Here is a 23,949-nt window from a genome sequence, read left to right as displayed (position 1 = left end):
CGTGAAGGGTGTGCTTTGGACTAGACAATGCATAGTGTTCCATCAAAGCACAAAATGCCCCTGCACCCTGCACTAACAAGAATTCCCTGCAGTGTGTGAATGATGATTAAACACATCTGTGGGGCCCATTCCTGCCTAGAATTGGACTACTCCAACTGGTGTGAGATGACAGCAGGTTCTAGCTTCTACAAAACTCCAAACTGGGAGACAGGCCTGAGTAGAGCAAAGCCAGCTGGAGCCTCATTTGGCAGTAGGGGGCAGCAGAGCTTCATCCCTAAAGCAAGCAACCTTCAGAAGGAAATCTGTAAAATAGGATTAACCTGGAGTCCTTGCACTTTTAAGGAGTCCATAAATTCCCCTAGATTATATGCAAAAAGGTGTACTTTGTGGCTTTTTAGGGGAAGAGAGTCCTTAATTTTTTTTGCTTTAAGTCTGATGAATGCTACAAAGCACTTTCCCCCATATTAGAAATTACACACCCCAACTATCATATTCACAGTTTGGTTGCCAAATTAGCTTCAAATTAGAAACACCTGAGGAATTATTAGGTCGACCCATACAAAATCACCTTTTTTGTAAGGTCGATAAAGAGTTGAGTATCAGCAATTTCTCGAGGTTCAACTTATGTATTCAGATTCCTGGTCACCCCCACTCCTCTGCCCCTGTTCTGATACAGCCAATGCGTGGATGAACATTTGAGATCAACTGCCATCTCCAAGTTGAAGTTTAGGAAAATGGACTGTTGGACTCCAGCACATCCCAAGGCCTCAACCTTTAAGCCCGGTCATCTCTGTCCTCGCTGAACAGTGAGAATCAAGTCAGCATTAGTACCATCGCCACCACACAGTTCACTGGGGGCTTTCACAAGGTGTCTGGTCTGAGGACCATCAGCCTCAGAATCTTCTGGGGTGCTTATTAAAATGCATATCATTGGGCCCTGGCCAAACCCCCAGAATTAGACTTTTTGAGTGGTGGGCTGGGGAATCTGCATTCTAAACAGGCTCTCCAGGTGACTCTTCACAGGAGATGGAAGGAGAGCGTATGATCTGAGGTCTACCAGCTAAATCAAAGTATAATTGTTAAGATGGTAAAATCATGGCTCTCATTCAAATATAGAATATGTCAAAGGTTTTGTTCAGCTCATTAATTTATGACAGAACCATTAGATGGTAAAGCTGATTCCAAGAGCATCTGGGTAAAAAGAGTTTATGTAATCTACCAGGAAAAGCATTTTCAAAACAACAGAAAAAGAATGTTAGAATAAAATGGCTAGGTTACAGAAGAAACTGGTTAATGTCTTGCAAGCTAATAAAGCCATAACCTTTGGGGTTATCTTTCCTACCAAATAGAAAAATACAAATTAACATGTAACTTTGCAGTATCTGGGCTATGATCAAATAATAAATAGCAAAGTCAAACAGAGAAATATTCTCCCAGAAAATTAAATAATCCTCAGGCAACTTGTTAAATAATTCCCCAGTGTGACTCTGAAAGGACATACAGCCCAACTTTTTGCCTTATTTTCAAGTTTCGGTTAATTCTTTCTTGCAGTGAATAAAGACAGCTGAACATAGAACGTGTGGACTCCACACCTCTGGGTGAAAAAATTCAGGCTGGAGCAGATATATTCAAAAACAAGAACCAGTTAATTCAAGGGAGGAGAAAACTGACAGATACTCAGAATTCATGTGTAACCTCCTTGGATTTATTTTATTTATTTATTTATTTATTTTAGACATTAGCTACAATCACTTCCTCCTGCTTTGAAAGTGATTTGTCATTTTTGTAGTTACTTGGCTTACAAACTAGTCATTCCCTAATAATTTCTCTTAGAAGTTTATCTTATAAGTTGACTGAGGTTTTCAACATTGTTCTTTTGTTCTTCATCTAAAATTTCAGGTACTTAATTTTTTTAAACATCAGAAATATCCTCTGATTTTTATGAAACAGTTGTCCATCTGGGAGATTAAACTTTGACCATTAAGAAACATGAACTGAAATAGAAAAACCGTGGGTCCCAACCCAACCTCAATATTTTCTCATAACTTTTTTTTTTGCCTTTAGAGAGAGAGTTTAGGAATGAATCTCTCTGTTCTAGATAAACATCTGAAGTTCAGCAACTTCTTCATTTCAGTTCAGTTCAGTTCCTTCTACTAATTTCAAGTAAAACTAAAATTTGGTAGTTCTTGTAAAGTAGTCTTTCAACGGTTTATCTCCAAGTGAGATTACAGATTTTTTTTCTTTTTTGTACTTTTCTGTATTTTTCCTTTTTCTAAACTATATCTTTTTTATTAAATTAATTTTATTTTTAAAAACTCACTTCATTGATCAAATTTGCCACTCTAAGTTATTGATATAACAGCATCTACCATTTATTGGCTCTTTAAATTTTGGAAAAAGAAGTTTTATTTTAAAATAACTTAATTGAGATATGTTTTACTTATCACAAACCCTACCAGTTTCTAGATATTTACACAGCAATATTCATAGCAGTATTATTCACAATAGTCAAAAGATGGAAATAACACAAATGTCCATTAAGGGATTAATGAATAAACAAAATGTGGTACATACATACACTGGAATATTTCTCAGCCTTAAAAAGGAAGGACATTTTGACACATGCTACAACATAGATGAACTTTGAAAACATTATCCTGAGCAAAATAAGCCAGTCACAAAAGGACAAAGATTGTATGATTCCACTTACATCAGGAGCCTAGAACAGTCAAATTCATAGAGATAGAAAGTAGAGTGGTGGCTGCCAGGGGCTGGGGGAGGGAAATGGGGAATAATTGTTTAATGGGGACAGAGTTTCAGCTGGGGAAGATGAAAATGGTCCGGAGATGGATGCTGGTGATGGTTGTACAACAGTGTGAAGGTACTTAATGCCACTGATCTATACACCTAAAAAAGATTAAAATAACAAACTTTATGTATATTTTACCACAATAAAAAAAAAAGAAAAATGCAGTTTCAGGTGTGCAGTTCAAACAACTTTTAGTAACTTTACCAAGTGGTGCAACCATCATCATAAATCAGTTTTAGGACATTTTCCTCCCTGCAGTAAGACCCCTGATGCCCGTTTATCGTTAATCCCCACTCCGATTCCCCACCCCAGGCAACCATTAATCTGCCTTCTGTCTATATAAATGTGCCTTTTCTGGACATTTCATATAAATGAAATCATACAGTGTATGGTCTCCTATGTCTGTCTCTTTCACTTAGCATGACATTTTTGAAGTCTGTCCATGATGTAGCATGTGTCAGTAGTTTATTCCTTTTTTGTTGCCAAGTAGAACTTCACTGTGTGGATATATCTCGTTTTGTCTTGCCATTCATCAATCGACAGATGTTTTGGTTTCCAGTTTTTGGCCATTACACAGAAGGCTGCTATGAACACTCATGATTTTACCTAACCCGGAGACAGCCTGGACCTTTTCTATGCCATCTGTATGCATGCATGTGTGTGTATGTTAAGTATGTATATATGTGTGTATATGTGTGTGCATGCACATATATATTTTTTTTCTCTAATCTTGCAAGATAGGCATAATTAGTTGCATTTTGTGGAAGAAAAGAGAGGTTAAGTAATTTGTCAAAGGTCACCAGCTAGTTTTGCTGGGCATAGAAAAAGGTCTGTCTGCAGTGGAGCAGGACAGAGGAGAAAGAGAATGAAACTACAGATAGTGGCCCTGGTTTCCCTGTGGCGTTAATTCTCTTCCTGTGCTCACCGGCTCTCTGGGGGCAATTTGGGGGGCCGAGCCTCAGGGCAGCTCTCACACACTGGTGGGGAGCCTCAAGAGGGAATTTCCCTCCAGTGGAACAACTTCCCTGTGGAAAATCAGGGGCTTTGAGGGGCCACCCAGCAAGCTCTCACTTTTCTCAATGACTGTAATTTGGTTTAGTAATTTAGATTACATTTTCCAAAGAGTGGAAGAAGAGTTTATCATAGTGGTTAAAAGCAAGGCCTCTGGAGCTGGACTACCCTAGATCCACATTCTGGTGTGGCCCCTTATTAGCTCTGCCACCCATCCTCCCTTCCAGGCATCTTAGCATCTGGGGGAAGACCAGTGCTAGAATTGAGTTGGGAAGGATTATCTGGGGTTTTCCTGCTCTGGTTCCCACTACCCACATATGCATGGATTCAGAGACGAGTCTCTCCTTTTCCCTGAGAACTGCTGAACCTCCCCTTAAATTCCAAGGGAAGGATTTAACAGAGTTAAATCTGAAACCCTGGGAGATGGCACTCCTTAGCAGCAGCCTATTGACTGAATCAAGGATGGATACATGATTCTTGAACTAGACCAGATTCTTGAGAATTTGGACTGAGAAATTCAAAGAAGTCAGGCCACAGTAGTCCATGAACTGGAAGGTCTCTGTACCTTTCAGGGATCATGTGTATAGAAGAGTAGAACATTTATACAGAAGTGTGTGTGTGTGTGTGTGTGTGTGTAAGAGTCGAACAGACTATCTTAGGATCTTAGTTCTTGAAGGGTTCCCAGTCCAGAATTCCAGGGATCCCCACAGAATTATCTTCCCCTTAGGTTACAATGTACTCCTGTGCTTTCAGGGGCCTCTCCAACTGGTTCAAGTGAGCATACCACAAGCAATATGGTGCTTAGAAAGCAGAGCAGTGATTAAAATCTCTTTGGCAAGAGGTCAGACCAAACTAGATTTAAATCTTGTCTCTCTGATTTTCTGGTTATGTGATCTTAGGAAAATTGCTCAATCCTCTGAGCTTCAATTTCCTCATCTAATGAGGATGATAAATTTTATTTCATAAAATTTCTCAGAGGATTACACAAAACAACGAATGTAAAATACTTAGGCTGGTGCATGGCATATAGTTGGTGACCAATAAATGATAACTTATGTATTATAATATATATCTTTCTTTTGAATTGACCTTTTATCATTATGAAATTTGCACAATTCTAAATTAGCAAGGCCAGATTTCTTTTGCTAACATTTATGTGGTATATGCTTCCAACCTTTTATTTTCAATCATTCTCTGTTCTAAGATTTAAAGTGTGTCTCTTATAAACAGCATATTGTTACTTTTTAATCTGGTCTGACCTTCTCTGCCTTTTCACTGGCGTGTTTAGTTCATTTACATTTGATGTAATTTCTGATATCATTGTAGTTTAGTCTACCATCTTGCTACTGGGCATGACCCTTACTCCCAGAATGTGGCCTTTCTTGGGCCTCAACCAAAAGCCTAGGATGTTTGCCAAAGCCCCTCCACTTTGGTGGGACTTGAACCTCTGTCTCCTCAGCATTCTGCAACAGCTGAAATCTGTTCAGCTCTTTAGGGTCCCAGTTGCTGTTTTCTGCTGGGTTTCTTGGAGATCTCACTGCATGCTCAACTTAGGAGTGAGCCAACAACTTGAGGGGACCTAGTATGCAGATTTCCCATTTAGTCCTCTCCATCATTCTCCCTTCAAGTTCCAGCTACTCTGGCAACGTGAACCTCTGATCTCAGCACAGTAAGACTGCTGCTTGCTGCTGTCACCCACTCCCTCTCACTCCCACCTCTATCAGAGATTTTGGGAAAAACCCTTGGAAAAACCAGGATGAATGTGAAGTTTTGCCTCATTTGTTTCCCTTCTCTTAGGGATCGTAGCAGTTCAGATCCTGCCTGCACTGGGTGCTGTCCAATTCCTTTGAACAGTTGCTTTATATATTTTATCCAGGTTTTATAATTATTTTGGCAAAAAGATTCATCTGATACAAGCCATTCCCCTATGGCCAGAACCAGAAGCCGTATCTTATTTCCACCTATTGAGCCCTTCTTCTCAAAACTGCCTTGGAGTGGGCAGCAAAAGTTTCTGTTGGCAGGCAATTGACTTGATCCTAGTTCAGTTTACAGAGAATGGAATGACCTCATAACTTGGACCCCAGACAAAGCTATCTGAGATATATAACTGATATCAGACTGAAGTTAGGTATTTGTTAAAAGTTATGTGTTCCTGAGAAGATGAAAGAATTCAGGAGACTGTTAGGTTCAAGATACTTACATTGCTTAGTATTCTTCTCAAAGGTGATTAGACTTAGGCCAGAAAAACGAGGGAAATTAAGAACCAATTTAATGAGTGACTTGGTGAGAAGGGCATACTTCTGAAGGTAGACTGAAGAAGTAGGCAATTGTCTTATACTTCTTTTAGGTTTTGAAGTCATTGACTAAACAATCATAAATAGCACCCAGTGTCTCTTGGGGATGCTGACAAGAATCTAGTACACTTAGCTCATAATTTCAAGAATGCTGAGGAACAATCACCAAAATTACTTGAAATACTACGGTTTCCTTAGGTGGAGGTGAGAAGAATCACTCTGAATGTCTGCAGGTCTGAGTCTCACGTCCAAAGGAAATTTCTGGTAATGCATAACCTTGGTTAACTGGGATGGTTACTGTCTTCTTTAGCAGGCGTGTAGTTTTCAAACCTGGTTCATCAGTCTGGGTCTAGTCAGGGGCAAAAGCCACATCCATCATTTTAACAGAGAGCATTTAATAGAAAGAATTATTAATCAGGTATTGAACAAGTAAAACGGCGAAGAGTGGACACCGAGGAATCACAGAAGTAACTGCAGGAGGCAACGACCACCCTTAGAAGGAAGAGCTGGGGATGACTGAGATGTAAAGGGTTGGAGGATGGCCGCTGAGAGCTGGGCTGCAGACGTCTGAGGGGGGCCCAGGCCAGTGGTGCTGCTGTCTCTGAGCAGGAATGTTGAGGCGGGTTCTGGTGGGGAGGAAAACCTGCAAACTGGAGGTAGCTACTGCCACTGGACCCAACTGTCAGTGCAATGCTGACAGGACAGGAAGCGGAGACTCCACCAGCCTCCCAGGCTCCCTCTAGCGTCCCCCACTGTCAGAGCTAACAGGGACCCAGCTAACAATCAGATGTGTGATGTGCAGGATCCCAGCCCCAGAATCCCCAAATATAGAAAAGTCTCGAAGCTGAGACAATAGCTTAACAACCACCACACCAGGAAGATTGAGGCTTAAGTGGAGAAAGATTTAAAAGAAAAAACTATAGCTCTAATATTTTTATGTTAGAAAGCAAACTGCATATTTGGTATTTTAGACACGTGATATTTAAGAGAATAAGGTCCGTTAGAATGACAGTTTTATAATTCCACTTTAAAATGTATAATTGAGTAATTAATTTAGACTTGCGATTTTTTTATGGTGACATCTAAAAGTTTAAGTAGAGTATGAAAACATTTAAAGTTTCCCTTATTTATAAGTTTAATTTATTAGTTTCTATAAGAATTTAGGATTGGGGAACATTTTGCATGCAGTCAGAAAAACTGAAGTACTTTAAAAAGAAATTAATATATTAAATTTATAAATGCATTTAAAAGCGTTTCAAGTGCTGAGCTAAGCTTGTAAATAGGACCAAGCATTATGCAGAAGGCTCCTCCAAAGTTATTGCTACAATCTGCTAGACTTATAAATAGAATAATAAAATTTGTAGGATAATAAAATTAAAAGCCTGAAAAAGTTTAACTTGTATCTTAAATTGAATATTGATTCTAAAGACAAAATTATTAATTGTATTACTTATTAAATGATTACTAATTATTAAACTTATTAAAATAGTATTTTAAAGCCAAAATTAAACTCATTAATAAAAATATCCATTGAAATCTTTCCTACATAAGAAATCCACTTTCCTGGGCCCCCCTCCCCACTCTCTGCTCTCAGGTTTTCTAGAAATAGCTACAGAAGACCAAGAGAGGCAGCTTTGTTTCTCTGCTTTTCTGGAAACCCTGAAACCAACTCACCTTGCAGCAGGCAAAGGAGATTATGCCCCTGGCTTATCTGTTTTGCTTTCTCATTGTCTAAAGCTGGGATACCCCCATGGAATAGATAGGGATGACCAGTGGATTTGAGGTGAAAGAACCTGGGGTTGAGTCCCAGCTCCACTGCTTAAAGAACCCAAGCCTCAGTTTCCCCATCTGCAAAATGAGGGGACACCTGCCTTGCAAGGTTGCCACGAGGATCAGCACGGTGTGGGGCACACCAGGGTGGCAGCACTGGAACCTCCCCTGTGCTGGATCCTGAGGGCAGGGGGCTTAGGACAAGGAGGTTCTTGCCTGAGCACAGGGGCCTAGGCCGCTCCTTCTTACTTTGTGGCAGGAGGGTTTCTTCAAGGAGATGGCCCTGCGACAAACAAGGGCTTTCTCTCTCCCTCAGGCACAAGGTCCAGGCTCCAAAGGAATTTCTCACCACAGACAGAAAGGGGAAAGGCCAAGAAAGAGGTGGCTGGCTCAGGAGCAAGGTAGCAGCCCTGTGGACAGAGGTAGCTGTCAGCAGGGCCACGGCAGCCACTGGCTGGAGCAGGAGGGGGCAGGGATACAGGGACGAACTCAGACCTGCCTCCAGCCCCTGCCTTGCTCACAGGGTCACCTGGCCGCGCAGCCTCAGTTGGAACATCCCTAGAGAGCATCATGGGGAAGGTCCCCACGGAGGAAGAAAGGAAAGGGGATGAAGGTGCTTTCTATAAATGCCTGGGAGGGAGGGGGTAGAGATCAGAATTATCACCACCCCATTAATTCATTCAATGCGCAAGACTTGGATCTCTCTCTGTATTGCTAGGCTCCAGGCATGCAAACAGAAATCCTACACATCCTCACCTTCCTAGGACAGTACCTGAGAGTGTGCAGAGGCTTCTACCTGGATGAGGGAGAAGGAGCAGCAGGGGCACGGCGGAGGGTGTGGAGGTGGGAGGCAGCTTCCTGGGATAACAGACAGGGAGCAATGAAGGAGGCGGGAAAGGCAGGTGGGGATCAGCTTGGGAAGTCAAGTTCAGGTGTGTGGATTTTATTGGGAGAAGTTTTAAGCAGGGACTGCATTTTAGAAAGATCAGTTGGGGGGTGTCCATAGGGTGAAATGGAATCTGGAGACCAATACAGGGAGTACCAAGTCATAGAAGTGCATTCAAGGGATGATGTGGGCCTGACAGGCATATGAGATGGGAAATAAGATTTGAGTGAGGGACTCCAGAATCATGGTCACCATGGGAGTCTGGGCCAGTGGGTAGAAATCAGGCTTAAAGGCCCCTGGGCTAGGCGGGCCAGTCTCCCTGGAGACCAGCACCCACCCGCCCGACGCAGCCTCATCTTCTCGGGGTCTCCAGCATACCAGGTGGCTGGCCTTTCTCCCACTGAGACATCAGCAGAGGGGGCAGGAGAGGCCTTGCCCACAGAAATCTTGAGATAAAGATTATCCAGGTGGGCCCAATGGAATCACAAGTGTCTTTAAAAGTGGAAGAGGGAGGGGCTTCCCTGGTGGAGCAGTGGTTGAGAATCTGCCTGCCAATGCAGGGGACATGGGTTCGAGCCCTGGTCTGGGAAGATCCCACATGCCGTGGAGCAGCTAGGTCTGTGAGCCACAACTACTGAGCCTGCGCGTCTGGATCCTGTGCCCCACAACAAGAGAGGCCGCGACAGTGAAAGGCCCGCGCACCGCGATGAAGAGTGACCCCCGCTTGCCGCAACTAGAGAAAGCCCTCGCACAGAAATAAAGACTCAACACAGCCAAAAATTAAAAAAAAAAAAAAAAAAGTGGAAGAGGGAAGCAGAATGGACGCTGGCATGAGGGATTCAACCCATTGTTGCTGGTGTTGAAGATGTAGAGGCCACGAGCCAAGGAATATGGGTGGCCTCTAGAAGCAGGTGAAGGCGAGGAAATGGATTCTCCCTCAGAGCCTCCAGAAAGGAATGCAGCCCTGCCAACACCTTGACTTTTAGCCCAGTGAGACCCAGGTCAGACTTCCAGCCTACACAACTGTGAGATTATAAGTGTTTGCTGTTTTAAGCCACTTATTCGTGGTAATTTATTATGGCAGTGAGCGGGAACAAAAGCAGGTTGTAAAGCCGGCTCCAATTTTAGAGAGACCTTCTCTAGCCACCTGACCTAGGGTCACCTTCGCATCACCCTCTAGTCACTGCATTTTGCCATTTTATGTCATCCAGTGTTGTTCATTTTTTGAAATGCCTGTGTTGACCCGATTGCCAGCCTTCCCGCATTCAGTGGTAAGCTCCAAGAGAGCAGGCACGCAGGTTATCCACCCATCACTGCATCCCCAGCACACACAAGTGCCTACAAAGCAGTGGCAGTTCCACAAATGTTTGGCCGGAAGATGAGTGGCTGGCTGAGTGAATACAGGTGGTGCGCCAATGGCATGAAATCTACCAAGGCAGAACGCTCAGTGTTCATAGTTAATACTTCCAGCCTCTGAAGGCACAATAAAAAATGTGAACGCTCTCCTTGACCTCCTCCAGGATCTTCAATCAGTTCAGGTCACACCTCTCTGAAGCCTCTTACAAAGCCTTCAGAGGTCTCAAGCTAACACTGCTGCAGCCCTCCCAGGAAAATACTGGGTTGGCCAAAAAGTTCGTTCAGGTTTTTCCATAGGCTCGTATGGAAAAACCCGAATGAACTTTTTGGCCAAACCAATATACGTGGAGAGCAAAATATTATAAATTGCCTCTGCGGGATATATGTATATGTATAATTGATTCACTTTGCTGTACACCTGAAACTAACACAACATTGTAAATCAACTATACTCCAATAAAAATTTAAAAAATAAATAAATAAATTGCCTCTGCCCAACAGAACCGAAGGGGCACATACGAGGAGATGGTTCACGAGTAAATACGGTAAGTGCTCCCTCCAGGTCAAACACTCAGGAAAGAGACCAAGCTGGCTTCAGAAGAGGCCTTGCCTTCTCAGACTTTGTTCGGTGTTTTCCAAGCTCCTTTGCAGACAGGCTGTTCCTCCAGGAAATGACTTGCCAATCCAGACAAGGATGGCAAGCCAAGCCCAGGGGAGACTGGCTGAGGTCAGGCTGCTGCCTAACCCTGGGGTGGGGGCAACAGGAAACGGAACATGGCGCCAGGGAAGGCAGGCTCCTCACAGGAGGCAGAAAAGATCTAACGGACGCTCTGCGCTTGCAAATTCAATCAAGACACGCAGCCTGGGAACAGGGCAGCATGTACAAAATGATGTTTATTGACTCCATTTTGGAAACAGACAGCATGAAAGGCTTTTGGTTTCTGAGCCCACTCGGAGTTTAAGAGTCGTGATCATTTCCTGTCATTAAACCTCAGCCACCGGAAGATGCTAGCTTAAATAACGAAAACTAATCTTCATCTTGTGAAGGGGAGAAAAAGTGGTTAAAAACACTACGGTTGGACTTCCCTGGTGGCGCAGTGGTTAAGAATCCGCCTGCCAATGCAGGGGACACAGGTTCAAGCCCTGGTCTGGGAAGATCCCACATGCCGTGCAGCAACTAAGCCCGTGCGCCACAGCTACTGAGCCTGCGTGCCACAACTATTGAAACCGGCGCACCTAGAGCCCGTGCTCCACAACAAGAGAAGCCACCGCAATGAGAAGCCCGCACACCGCAACGAAGAGTAGCCCCCGCTCGCCACAACTAGAGAAAGCCCGTGCGCAGCAACAAAGACCCAACGCAGCCAAAAATAATAATAAAATTTTTTAAAAAACAAAAAAACAAAAAACAACACTACGGTTGTCGCTCTTGCAATAGCTCTGATGGCTAGAATGCTCATAGACATCAGCACAATTTTTGTATGTACAGTGTGAAATACTGTACAAATATCAGGTGTGTACATCAAAGGTAAAGTTGTAAACTGGCTAACATTCATTAGCAATTAAGTACACTGGGTCTGTACTGACACTCCCATTCTCAACCTAAGAGCTTACATATTTAACTGATGACTGCTGTCCCCATCAGGGGCATTTAGTGTGTGGAAAAAGCATTTAAAGACATATATATCATTCAGGTTGTAAACTAAAAAAGCAAACCCAAGCATGACTAACTACTTTGCCTGGATCAATAAATACTAGTCCCAAGTGCTAAGTGTACCAATAAGGACAGAAGCCATCAGTTAAATAAATCATCATGTTGTTACCTACTGATACCTGTTAGTGAATTTGTGGACTTTATCCAACGCATACACAGATTATTTTTTGTTTGAAATTCTCAGAAGATCTCCTTTGGACATTTCTCTTCCATCAATCTCTTAAAAGGATGAAAACGAAACAACTTTTTAAACAAAATTTCCAAATCAAAAGCCATCAAAAGCATGACTCTAGTCATATTTCAAATCTTCACCCAGAAGGGAAATGCTGTCAAGGTTTAGATGAGCTTAGAAGGTTTCCTCCTCTGCTGGCAGCTTAAACTGTCCTCATTCTCTCCCGGCCACCTCCTGCCATATTGGAAGCCAAACTGGCTCATGTCTCTGACATTTCATAAACAAAGTTTCCAAAGATTAACAGGATACCTAGAAGGTGCCAGAAGGGCCCAGAGGCCTTCTCTTTTTTCTGGAGCTGTTATCAGTGGGGCCAACAGGCAAATACAAAAAGAACAGGGAGGTCAAAGGAGATAAAAAGCCCAGACCTGGATGGAGGGAGGAGTGCTGAGGATATATATAGCACAGTACCAAAGCCTGCTGCCCCAAAAAACATTTCAAGGCCCCACAGGTTATACATTCCAGGCACTTCTTTAATCACAGGGAATGGACATCTCTCCAAAAGGTCCTGCCCACATCTTTCCCAGCTTCCTGCACTGTAGAGTGCTGAGACATCCCATTTGCTAGAACTCTCTGCTCATGTGGCAAGCTGAGTCTCTCTATCTCAATGCAGCTTTTCCTATAAGCCACAACACTCACAAACACAGGCCACACTGGATTCAAGTCCAGCTGCTTCCAGAGCTCTGTGGCCTCTGAGCCCTGCCCACCACGGATCACTTTCACCCTGGACCACTTCCAGTCTCCTTTCCTAGGGGGTTTGCTATTTTTCAGTTTGAAGACACACCCCATTGGAAATGAGCGGTGCAAGATCCTACGTGCAAATACTTGCAAGCAATTTATTTTTGAAACGATGCACATTTAAAAAATTCAAGTCAAATCCAGGAACAGACTGGTTGGTTGGTATCAGCTGGCCCCTTCCCCACAATAGGAAAAGGGGAGGTTTCTGAAATGAGAAAGGGAGGAAGGCACCAGCTACTCCACCGGGAAGGTTAGTTCCTTGAGTCGGGGAGGAAGCCTGAGAGGGGAATGCTGAGGCTTAATCAAAGACGGGGTTCCACCAGCACTGTGGCCCTCCTGGGCCAAAAGCCAAAGGCAGCACATAGGGTCTGGATATAGATGAGGATGGACCCTCACCCACCAGTGGGGCCACTCTTTCCCAGTAATTCTGAAACTGAAATGAAAGCTGCAGTCCCAGAGTCAGGCTTGGGAAGGGCTGCAGTCTACTTTTACTCCAGACAAGACGGAGAGAAGAGGTACCTCTCTATTGCCTCTTTTCACCCATCGGCCTCTGTATCACAAGGACCCTCAGGGGGAATGCCACATGCTAACACATCCTTGCTGGCTGTGTGTGTGGGTCGGACGACTTCCTGCTATAGGAATGCCAGGGGCACTGCGATATAGGGCTGGGAGGATCAGATAGTCCAATATCTGAGGGGAAAAGCCCAGAGAGGAGGATTTGAGTTGAGTCAGGCAGGCAAGGCTGAAAGTCAGAAGGTGAACATTAGGCAGTTGGATCTGTGTGGCCGCCAAGAAGTAGGTGGTCACAGTCCCGAAAATGGAGAGGCTCACGACGGGGATTTGCCCTAGGGCGCTCAGACTAGCCTGTACCTGGAAAGGCATAAGGCGGCATTGCCCAAAGGAAGAGCTCCGCTCGGCGGTCCTCGGGGATGAAGCCGCCCTCATCCTGGTGGCCAGGCAGGAGCTGGGAGGTCCCAGAGGCGGGCATTCAGCTGAGGGATGCACAGTTCAGCTCTGAGTCCTCCTGGCTGCCCGCTGTCACCTGCTCCGGCTCATCGGGGCCGTCAGTGATGTTGGGCTCACTGGAGCACTGCCGGTGGGGCGGCGGGAAGCTGGGTGGCAGAAGCAGGCACTTGTCCTCGCCGCCAGGCTCCTCCCCTAAGCCCGAGTGCATCCTGGTGGCCATGGCCAGCAGCTGGATGTCCGAGTGGGCATTGGCCACCGTGTGTCGCCGGACACTGCCACACTTCTCTAGGTAGGCCTCCCCCTCTTGCTCCGTCAGAGGGGTCAGGGCCATCTCGTTCAGGGGCCGGCTGACGGTGGTCATCGGGGAGGCGTAGTTCAAGAGCGTGACCTTGGGCCGGGCCCTGGAGTGGCGCCTGGCTGCAAGAGAAAGACCAGCGAAGGTTGTGATTGCAGAGGGGATAGTGGGAGTCAAAAGCTCCTAATGAATTTGGGGGAAGAGGGAGGTGGTGGCTCCACCTTCAGAGAGAGCTTTAGATGAAGCCCTGAAACGTAAGGGAAGAACTGGGCTACGTCTAAAGCCTTCTGTTGTAACTTTGCTTGTTTATGCCTGATACTGCCCCCCACAGTAGGGGTCACCAAAGGACTTTCCATGATTGATTAGGTCCAAGGGAGTCTCCCCCGCTTTCCCCGCTGCTGCCTGAGCTTCACTGGATTTGCCCTCAATTCCCTTTCAACCGGTCTCCTCTGAAGACCCGGGACCAGCTGCCAAAAGAAGCCCTCGGCTCTATTCAGCATGACGTGCCCTCTGCAGTGTCAGCAGAGGAAGTGGAAAAGGCCTCATAAGCTTAAGTCCAGAGGAACAGGTAATTGGGGGGGGGGGGGCTCGGCTCGGCTATCAAAGTGAGGGCAGTGGGACGTCCTCCAGATCGTCCTGAAGCAGGACTATCAACGCTCCCAGCAGGTCAGTGTTCTGGATTCAACCAGCCTTTCACAGCACCAAAGAATGGGTGACGCTCCGTGGATGGCCCCACTGAGGAAGACAGAGAGAGGGCTGGACAGGAATTATTATAAATTATTATTTATTATTAAATTATTATAAAACTGCTGCTTCTTGAATTCTCACCACATTCTAGAAAATATGCTCAACCTCGACATGCTTTTGTCTTTTGAATCCTCCTTAAACTGAACCTAAGTTATGATCGTTTTCTCATCTGTAAAGTGGGAGACAATATGAATATCAGAGAGGTAGTAACTAGCCTACGCTCACACGGAAAGAATGTAGTAAAGCTGGGATGCAAACAAGGTCTGTCTCACTCCAGACCTCACTCTTGCAAGCTGCCCACGCAAAGTACACACAGTGATAGTAGACTGAGCATCTCGTGGGAAGGACAAGCCAAGTACGTGGGGTTCAAATCCAGGGAGAAGAGTCCAAAGGAGGAAGCACGTGTACCAGCAACACCCAGTTCTGAGGGCCTCTCATCTCTCGCCTTCACAAGGACCAGGCCAGTCCAGAGACCAACAGTGTGGCCGGAGTAGGGACCAGGGTAAGCCTGCATCCCCAAGGTCCCAGGGAAGCCTCCTCTGCAGGCACTGTCCTCTTCTCCCGCCCAGGCACTGCGTCTGCATCACGAACTGGATGAAAGACCCCAGCGAGGCAGAGGAGGTGAGGATGGAGGGCTGAGGTACAGTGGGTTCTGGTCAAAGCCTTTTCTCCTTTTCTTTGGCCCTCTTCCTGCCAGTACACACGTCTCCCAGCCTTCCAACCACCCACCCCATTGCGTGTGTCACTGCTTTCCCCAGCTCCCTCATCCCTGGGACCCCAAAGACCCCTAACACATCCCTCTCTCAGCAGGGGATGCCGTGGGGAGAAATGAAGAAGGGCTGACCGCGCTGGTGCTCCCACCATCCCTGACAGGATCACAGAGGGGGAGGGGGAAACAAGTCTCTAAAGGGAGACCAGACAGTGCTCGCTGGTCACACACTGGCCTTGGGGACACTCGGCCCATGCTGCTCTAGTTTACTCTTAGTTCTCCCCATGGATCTGGAGGCCCTGATACATGCTCTCAGCACGTGCGCCTAGATGGGCATCGCAGTGAGGCTGCCATGTCCAGCTGCAAAGCTCTCAGCAGTTCCCATCACTGGACGATTTTCCATGTCCATATATGCACATATGTATTTACGTATATGTGCATATGTATATACATACGTGTGTCTATATGTATACATATATATATATATACACACACACACACACACACATAGGTATAAACAATGACAAGAGAATGAAATCCTAACCCTTAGGACTAAGTTCACCAAGACTACTGGCTCAGAGCCCCAAGGGAGCTGTTTGGTGCTAACAGCAATTACTGATATTTCTCAAAACCAAATAATAATACATAGAGTTTAGAGCTTACTGAGTGTGTTCCCATCTGCCGTCTCACTGTTGAGTCCCAATCTCCCTCTGAAACACTAGGACGGCTCTCATCATCCCCATTGCTCGGATGAGGAAGACTGAGACTTGGCCCAACCCTCTGAGGCTCTAAATGGCAGTGCCCAGACGTTCCCCACTACACACTACTGCCTCTCAGGGCTCCGCCGCTGCCCTTGAGCCGGCCCACTCTCTGAAGTCAGGTAACAGCAAACACGGCCTCCAGTAGAGCCAGACAGAGGCTGCGTCATCAGCCCCTTCTCTGGGGAAGAATGAATAGGAGACAGAATGCCAAGGAGCCACCAGGACAGAAGAATCGATGCCAGACGTCGGCAGAGGTCTTCTCTGAAGCATGGGTGCCCGTACGTGCCAAGCCACACATTTCTATAATGTTCCCACATTTTTACAATAACCATGTATTACTTTTATGATCACAAAAATCGATAACTATAAAGCAGAAGCACCGGAAGAGTTCAAAGAAGCAAGGACCTCATTAAAGAACCATCCTTTAAAAAATGCCCTTGAAAACAATTCATTTCTCTCCTGCTGCTGTTAAAAGCAAGCACACTCTAGGTTGGCAGTGGCAAAACCCAGGTTGTGGCCCTACAACCAGCCTGGCAGGAGACTGGGCTGGACTGTTCGGTGAGCATTTACTACGTGCAGATCCAGGAAGAGGAAAAAGCTAGGACAAAGCCCAGGCCCAGGACATGGGATGAGGTGAGGGCCTGGGGGACAGATGTGCATGGTGGACACACACAGAAGCTCTGGGGGAAAGAATTCGTTTGATGATTTCCATAGTAGAACGAGCTAGCAAGGTGTCTCAGATGGGGGCTTGGGCATTGTCCATCTCTCTCACACCGTTAGTTCAGCACCCCAAAGGCCCTGGAGGGTTCAACAGGCAGCAAACTGACAGGAGAGGCCACTTGGGCTGCTGCGGAGAGACAGAGCCAGAGGGAGGGCGGCCAGCCTGGAGGAGGGGGTCCCCATGACATCTGCCCCCTCTTTCAGCAAACACATCTTGAACTTTGTGCAAGATGCTGTGCGCACTGCTGAGAGCAAGAGAAATGTAAATCTGATATGGGGCCTGCACAGGGGCTGGAGCGCAGCGGGTGTGTGCGTTGGAGAGGTGTAGGGTCTCAGGCGCAATCATTAACTGAGCATCTACTCTTCACTGTATCAAAAAAGGAGAAGCTTCACTGACATGATCTCCTGCTAACTATTCTGCAGAAAAGAAACCTGAGGTTGAGATGCTAAATCATTTTACAGTTACGATTGGTGATGAAGCTGGGATTCAAACCCAAGGCTGACAGCACAGCCCTTGCTCCTGACCTCTGGGAGGCCTGCACGCAAATCAGTGTCAAGTGGCAGGGAAGGGCTACAGACAGAGCACTCTGGGGATTCAGAGGAGGAGGAGTCATGAAGAGGGGTCCTTCTAGATGGGCCTGCTCCTTTGAGAGGGATGGACAGACTGCACCCCAGCTGGCGGTTCATTTATTCCCTCCCTCGGAGGAGAGGTCTATGCCAGGCCTGGGATACAGGTAAGCCACATGCAACGAGCTCCCGGTCTAAGGGGGAGACCAACAAATAATCAGGCCATGACTACACACCATGGCAAGGGCCAGAATGTGGTCTGGGGTCCAGAGAAGGGAAGGGGAGGCACACACAACTCCTCACCTGGGGTGATTCCACAGGCCCCAGGCCATCCTATCTGGGGCCCATAATACAGCAGGTGGCAGCTCTGCCTGGGCCCTGCCCTGAGACAGGGCGTCTTCTTCCTCCTCTGTGCTCGGCCCTCTGCAGCTCAGAGACCTTAAGTAACTTACTCCAGGGCACACAGCTGAAGCCCAGCCCTTGTGGTTTCCAGGGCCCTGCTCCTTCTGCGGCTGGCCTCACCTCTCTCCGTAGGGCTGTTCCCTGACGCTGACTGAGAGGCCTCCAGCTCTTCCTCCTGCTTTCTGGGTGGAATGTTTTGGCTCCTAAGACTGGGTGTGGGCACAGCCGAGACCACAGTGGCCGCTGGGCTGTGTGAGTCCCCTGGGCAGACAGTGTGTCCTTACAAAGCTCCCACCAGATTCCAGAGCCAACCCCAGGACAAGTATACGCCAAGCTGTGTCCCCGGCGAGGTCAGACCCCGCTAGGGCCCCTTGGGAGGCCTTAAAACTGAAGCGTAGGCCTGGAGCTGATAGTGGCCTCCCCACACTGTGGCTGCTTGCTCTCTTTTCCCTCTTTTTCTTATTTGCATCAGGGAAAGCTGGGCCCTGCCACTCAGAGAAGGAAATTTCCATTAAGGGACTGACTAAGCTGTGGATCTCCTGCTGGGGCCTAAAAACTGGTCCCTCCCCTGCAAGGGGGCCCTTGGAGCAGGGAGAGGGGCTGGGCCCTGCCACCTCCTGTACCCACTTCCAGGCCTCCTCCTGCCTGTCACATGGGGTATGGCGAGGGGAGCCTTTGTTCCCTCCTCACTCCCCAGGCGTCCCGCTGAGCCCTGGCATTCATCCGCCTGCTCCGGAGCCAGCCATGGCAGCTCCTTTCAACCCCCCAGAGAGAAGCAAAGCCTGGAGGAGGCGGTCCTTTCTTGGGGACTCAGTTCCCAGGCCTTTGATCTCCCAGGCTCGCCGGCCGGGCCTCACCGGAGTGGCCCCCACTGGACGTGATCCCTGCCCACCACGTCCACAGTGGGCATCCCTCTTCAGGCCCCGGCACCTGAAAGCCCATGAATGCCTACTGGTCACGGGGACAAGTTACAGTATGTTGAGGAAAAGGGCCCTCCCCCTGAGGGAGGACACAATGGAGAGACATGGGTGGGAGGCCAGGCTTCCATGTGGGAGAAACCGCGCACTACCCAGGCCAGGGCAGCAGCCTGGAAACTTGGGAAACCAGAAAGGTAGAAACATGGGCCTGGCCTCTGACAAATCAGCCTGGTTTTTTTTGTTTTCTTGGTTTTTTTTAAGATTTCATTATCTTCCTCCTCATCCCCACACTCCGTCTGCCCGAGAAAAGTGACAGCTTTGGCAGGGAGGACACACACACACACACACACTCACTCCATCAAGGCCTTGGGCTCATCTTTTCTCTCTGAAGCAAGCCTTGCACATCTGCAGGGAGAGGCTTAACTCTCAGACCCATCGGCCTGGCCAGTAGGAAGAGGGCCTGCCCTTGAGTCCCCAGATCAACCTGTGTGGGCACGTGGGTGCAGTGGGGAGCCCCCTGGAAAACCACTTCTCTGGCTCTGGTCACCTACCCCATGTGACCCAGGGGACGTTTCTTACCAACGCTGAGTCTGAGGTCACGAGAGCAGGCACCCTCGCAGCAGTCCGTGAGGATGATTACATGCCAAGCCCTTGCTCAGGGCCTGGAAGGTGACGAGCACTTGATAAGGGGTGGCTTTGGAGATGACGGTCCCAGCTGCCCTTGACCCCTCCCACCGAGTCAGGCCCAGAGCGGACATGGCAAAGCCCTCCCGAGGGTCCAGGGATCTCTCACGTCCACTCCATCTCCTCAGTCTCTACCTCAGCCGGTCGTCATAACAGGCAGCTGCCTCTTCCACAGGCAGGAGATATGTCATTGCCTCCAACTGACTGAGGCCCAGAGACTCCCCTCTTTATCTAGAAAGGGGTGTCCTCGATAAGGAAGGGCACCTTCGTGGCCGTGTGAGCTTTCTGGTATCCAGGGGTTTGGGATGACATGTCGGCCTTGGATACCTCTTGGGCTAAGGAGTGTGTGGACAAAGAATGTTGCCTGCGTGTCAGTAAACAAAGGGGTTGTGGCCATCAAGCCATCAGCCACAGAAGCTGCCCCCTGAGGGGATTCAGGATGGAGAAGAGCAGGATACTGGCCCTAGAGAGTTAAGGTGGGTATCAAAGGAATGATTTCAATGAGCCCAGACTCTTGCATCTTCCCATATGCAGAAAAGCGCAAAATTCACTGACTTGAGATGTTTGTTTTCCTTTAACAGTATTCTTTCAATGTTCCGACTACCTGGTCTTTGTTGCTAAAACTTCTACATATCCTGGCTCCTCCCTGACCTCATTGGAACAGTCCCTCAGAGCTCTCGAGAGGCTGTCTTCTGCACGTGAGTCCTCAGTTTGTCCGTCGAATAAAACATAATTCTCAACTTTTAGGTTGTATATATTTTTCAGTCGACAACAGAGAGGGAAGGACCAGCTCCTCTGCTGTCCCTCAGTGAAATCAGTCACCTCCTAGGAGTTGACGGGGTGGGTGGGGTGCGGGCGGAGTGTGGGGAAAAGCTGGTAAAGTGCAAACAGCTCGGGGCCTTGGAAGCCTGTCTCCACTAGCCAAGCGACCTTGACCTTCATTTGTGCGTGGGAAGGTGGTATCCAGCCCACCCGCACAGTGCCCAGGATGTGGTCTGTGTCCCGGGGCTTCCCCTGCCATCACCCACTCTGAAACTCTAAGGCCATCTCAGTTCCTCCAATGCTTCACCCTCCTGCTCCCCGCCCTCTTCCCCCCAACTCCAAAACCCTCCCAAAGATCCTTCCCTTTGCCTGGGACAGTCTTCCTTTCCCGTTTACTCAGCTAACTTATATTCATCCTCCAGGTCCCATTGCAGATACCACTTCCTCCAGGGAGTCCTCCCTGATTTCCCAGTCCAGGTGAAGTCCCCCTGCCGTGGGCCCTGGACTTCCCCACTCAGAGCACTCGTACACTGATGAGTCATCATCTATTGTTTGTGACTTCCTCACCAGACCCTGCATCCCAGAGGGCAGGGGTGGGTCAGTTTTGTCACAGATATACCTGCAGCACCTCACAAGGCGCCAGGGACAGGGTCTCAGTATACATTTCCTGAAATAATAATATAATAAAAAAATAATCAAAAGAAGGTCATTTCCTTCCCTCTCTGCCCCTACTGTGACAACGCCCCAGAGCAAAGGATTGTCCTTGGTATAAGAATAAAACCTCAGGCCTTTGGTTTATAATTTGATGAAAGTATGTTTTAGTCTTATTGTAGCCGAAAAGTTGAAGGTATCCCTTCTTAGAGCAAGTCCTCACTGAACAAACTTCCAAATCTATTCTTGTTCCCGGCTCTAGGCCCAGTGGATGGTGGGCTCCGTGCCATGGCCTGGCTAACCCGCTGGCATCTTGACATCTGCCCGAAAAACTCAGGGGCCAGTTGCCGGGCCAAAGCAGGAAGGTGGCGCCCAGGCCTCCTCACAGGGAGGGCAGGGGACTGTTTTCCTTCAGCCGGGTGGAATGAGGGAGGGAGGGAGAGAAGGAGGGAGTGTGAAGGTCCAGGCTCGGGCCAGCACCCTCCGATCTGTGGTGGCTGTGGTTATACTGGTGTCTCCAGAGAAGCATAAAGGGGCCCTGAAAACTGTGGCCGGCCCTGCCTTTTTTCTGCAGTCCTGAGGCCCAGGAAGGGGCAGGAAGCCTGCTGGAGGCTGCTCCTCCCCCCTTTTCTTTGAAGCTCAGCTAGGTCTCCATTCAAGCAAGAAGAGGGGGCAAAAGGTTCCAGATTTGGGGAATCCCTTTCCACCTCTGCACCTGTCTGTGGGTGCTGGTCACCCCAGCCCCAGGTACAGATGCCGCCCATCCATCTAACAAATATTTTTTTTTCAGTGCCTACTGTATGCCAGGCACCATTCTGGATGCTGGAGATAGAACCACAAACCAAAAGTTCATGCATTTGGGGGATTTTCATTTCAGAGGGTAACTGAGCCATATCGTTTATGATATTCTGTAGCTATTTTCCCATCTAGGCTGTGGTCTCACTGAGAGAAGGAACAGACCCAATTCATCTCTAGATTCGCTAGCGTGACTAGTACAGAGCCTGAATGCTAGCTTTACAGCCACTGAAAAAGGCCACAACGGGATCTGTCCCCCAGTCCAGGAGCCCCTGTCCTTGGTGTGAAGGCCCTGGCGGTAACTATAGAAATGTAGTGGGCAGCCAGCAGCTGTATCTCCAGCCACACACACAATGAGCTGGCTTCACATTCTGAGCTGCTTTCACAGGGAAATTCATCACTGGTGGTTTTTCCACTCATGGGGGGATGGGGTGCAGTAAGGCAGTTTCTGGTATGAGATATAGGAAAATTAACATCGCAGACACCGAAAAAGATCAAAGCCACCGATCAAAGATGCGGATCAAACAAGCGCCACCACGGAGGTGTGGTAACAGCGCCTTGGGAGGAATTGCCAAGAGGGGAGGTTACCGAGACACAGGCCAGCGGGAAACATGAGCGATGGACATGCAGAGATTTGCACGACCCACATGGGAAGCAAAGGGCTTGGGGTATAATCGGGGCTCGGTAAAACAGCTGGTACCATTGCCACGGAGGCTCCTGGCGGCTTGAGAGCCGTGCCCCTTACCCAGTGTGTACGTGGGGCCTGAGACGCTGCGGTCCTCGCTGATGCCGAGGAAAGGAGAAACCACCTGCTTCACCAGCTCCTCCAGCTGCAAATAACCCTCGCTTGGGCCTGTGGGCTCGTGAACACTCTGGAAATAAACACCCAAGAGAGACAAAGGTCAGTCAAAGTCACGATGCCCAGCTGATTCTGACTGCCCTCCTACTATATTCAAGGCAGGCCGCATCCTTGTGGCTGAAATGAAGGACAGCCAGGACTGAAGCCTCAGGCCCTTGTCATGGGTGGCGGTGACCGGCACTGCGCACGGAGAGCACCGTGGCCTCTGCGGTTGGATCCCACCCCGATGCTGGGCCCGTGGGAACTGTCCCCACCCCAGCTCCGATGCCGGGCCGTGGGAACTGTCCCCACCCCAGCTCCGGGGCTGAGGTCGGAATGGCTCCAACCACAGCACTCTCACCCTCCCTGTCACAATGACTGTTTCACACCTGGCACACAGGTGCTTTAGATAAGCACTTCACGTGTATCAGAGCACAGAGGCCTCCCGACAACCCTCATCATCTGCCTTTTACACATGAGGAAAGTAAGACCCAGAAAGCTCATGTAACTTGCCCAGGGAAACACAGCTGGAAAGTGGCAAAAACCTGGGACTGGAACACAAGCTGCCTGGCTCCAAGCCCATCTTACTGCCCCTTATTAATTAGCTAGAAAAGAAAGGGGGACAGAATATGGAGAAGTCCAGAAGAGTAGAAGAAAGGGAGTGTCATTGTGGAACTAGACACCCATTTAGCACCAAGATGAAGGATCAGTTCAAAAGCCCAGCGCGACAGGAGTCCTCAGAGCTAAAAGGAGCCAGAAAGTCACCAAGGTTTTCTAGAAAACCAGCAGACTCCAAGGGAATTCAATTTCTCGCTGGAAAGGCCTAGAAGCCACGTGCTCATGTTGAGGGGCTGCAGGGGAGCAGAGACAAGGCTCTGCGGGGCCTATGCTCAGCCCAAAGGGTTGTCCCATCAAATTCTCAACACGGAATAGATTTTATACCACCCTCACTTGAAAAGCGAAAACTCTCCACTGCACTGGAGTTTTGGAGGCTGGGCCATGAATAGGGAAGGGCCAGTCCTACAGGCTGGAGATCGCTGGGTGAAGGGTAAGCCCCCAAGGAAACTGGCTGACGTGGTCCCTCGTCAGCTCCATCACTGTGCGAAGGAGGTGGCTGGGGGCAGTGGGAGGGAGGGGGAAGCTTAAGGAAACACAGAGGAGGCTGAGGAGGGGGCTATGGTGCAGAAGACTTGGAAGTTAGGGCTGGGAAGGGCTTGGAAAAGAAATGAAGAGAAAATGCGAATGGGGCTGCCTGGCGCTTGAAGGGGGTGATGATGGGGAGACGACTTGGTGGTTTTTCACGCCCCCAGGTTCCAATACTGCTTAGCAGG

General features: G+C 48.2%; 1 protein-coding gene across 3 annotated transcripts in view; it reads right to left on the bottom strand.

Moving 5' to 3' along the window:
• Positions 1–2,623: 2,623 nt before the first annotated feature.
• The window catches only part of PRR5L (proline rich 5 like), an 80,753-nt gene continuing 59,427 nt past the window's right edge, over positions 2,624–23,949 (bottom strand). For 2 of the 3 annotated variants that reach the window (XM_061203248.1, XM_061203249.1), the window contains 2 exons: positions 22,526–22,652; positions 12,383–14,187 (listed from right to left, as the gene is read on the bottom strand). In XM_061203248.1, the coding sequence (XP_061059231.1) occupies positions 13,793–14,187; positions 22,526–22,652 (522 nt within the window). In that variant the 3' untranslated portion in view covers positions 12,383–13,792. Of the gene's footprint in view, positions 2,908–12,382; positions 14,188–22,525; positions 22,653–23,949 lie in introns of those variants that run through there. The other variant, XM_061203250.1, reaches the window with a different exon arrangement.

Source organism: Eubalaena glacialis, chromosome 10 (genome assembly GCF_028564815.1).
Source record: "Eubalaena glacialis isolate mEubGla1 chromosome 10, mEubGla1.1.hap2.+ XY, whole genome shotgun sequence".
Classification (NCBI taxonomy): domain Eukaryota; kingdom Metazoa; phylum Chordata; class Mammalia; order Artiodactyla; family Balaenidae; genus Eubalaena; species Eubalaena glacialis.
The sequence above is the reverse complement of the archived record's forward strand: the minus strand, read 5'-3'. Positions and strand labels throughout refer to the sequence as shown.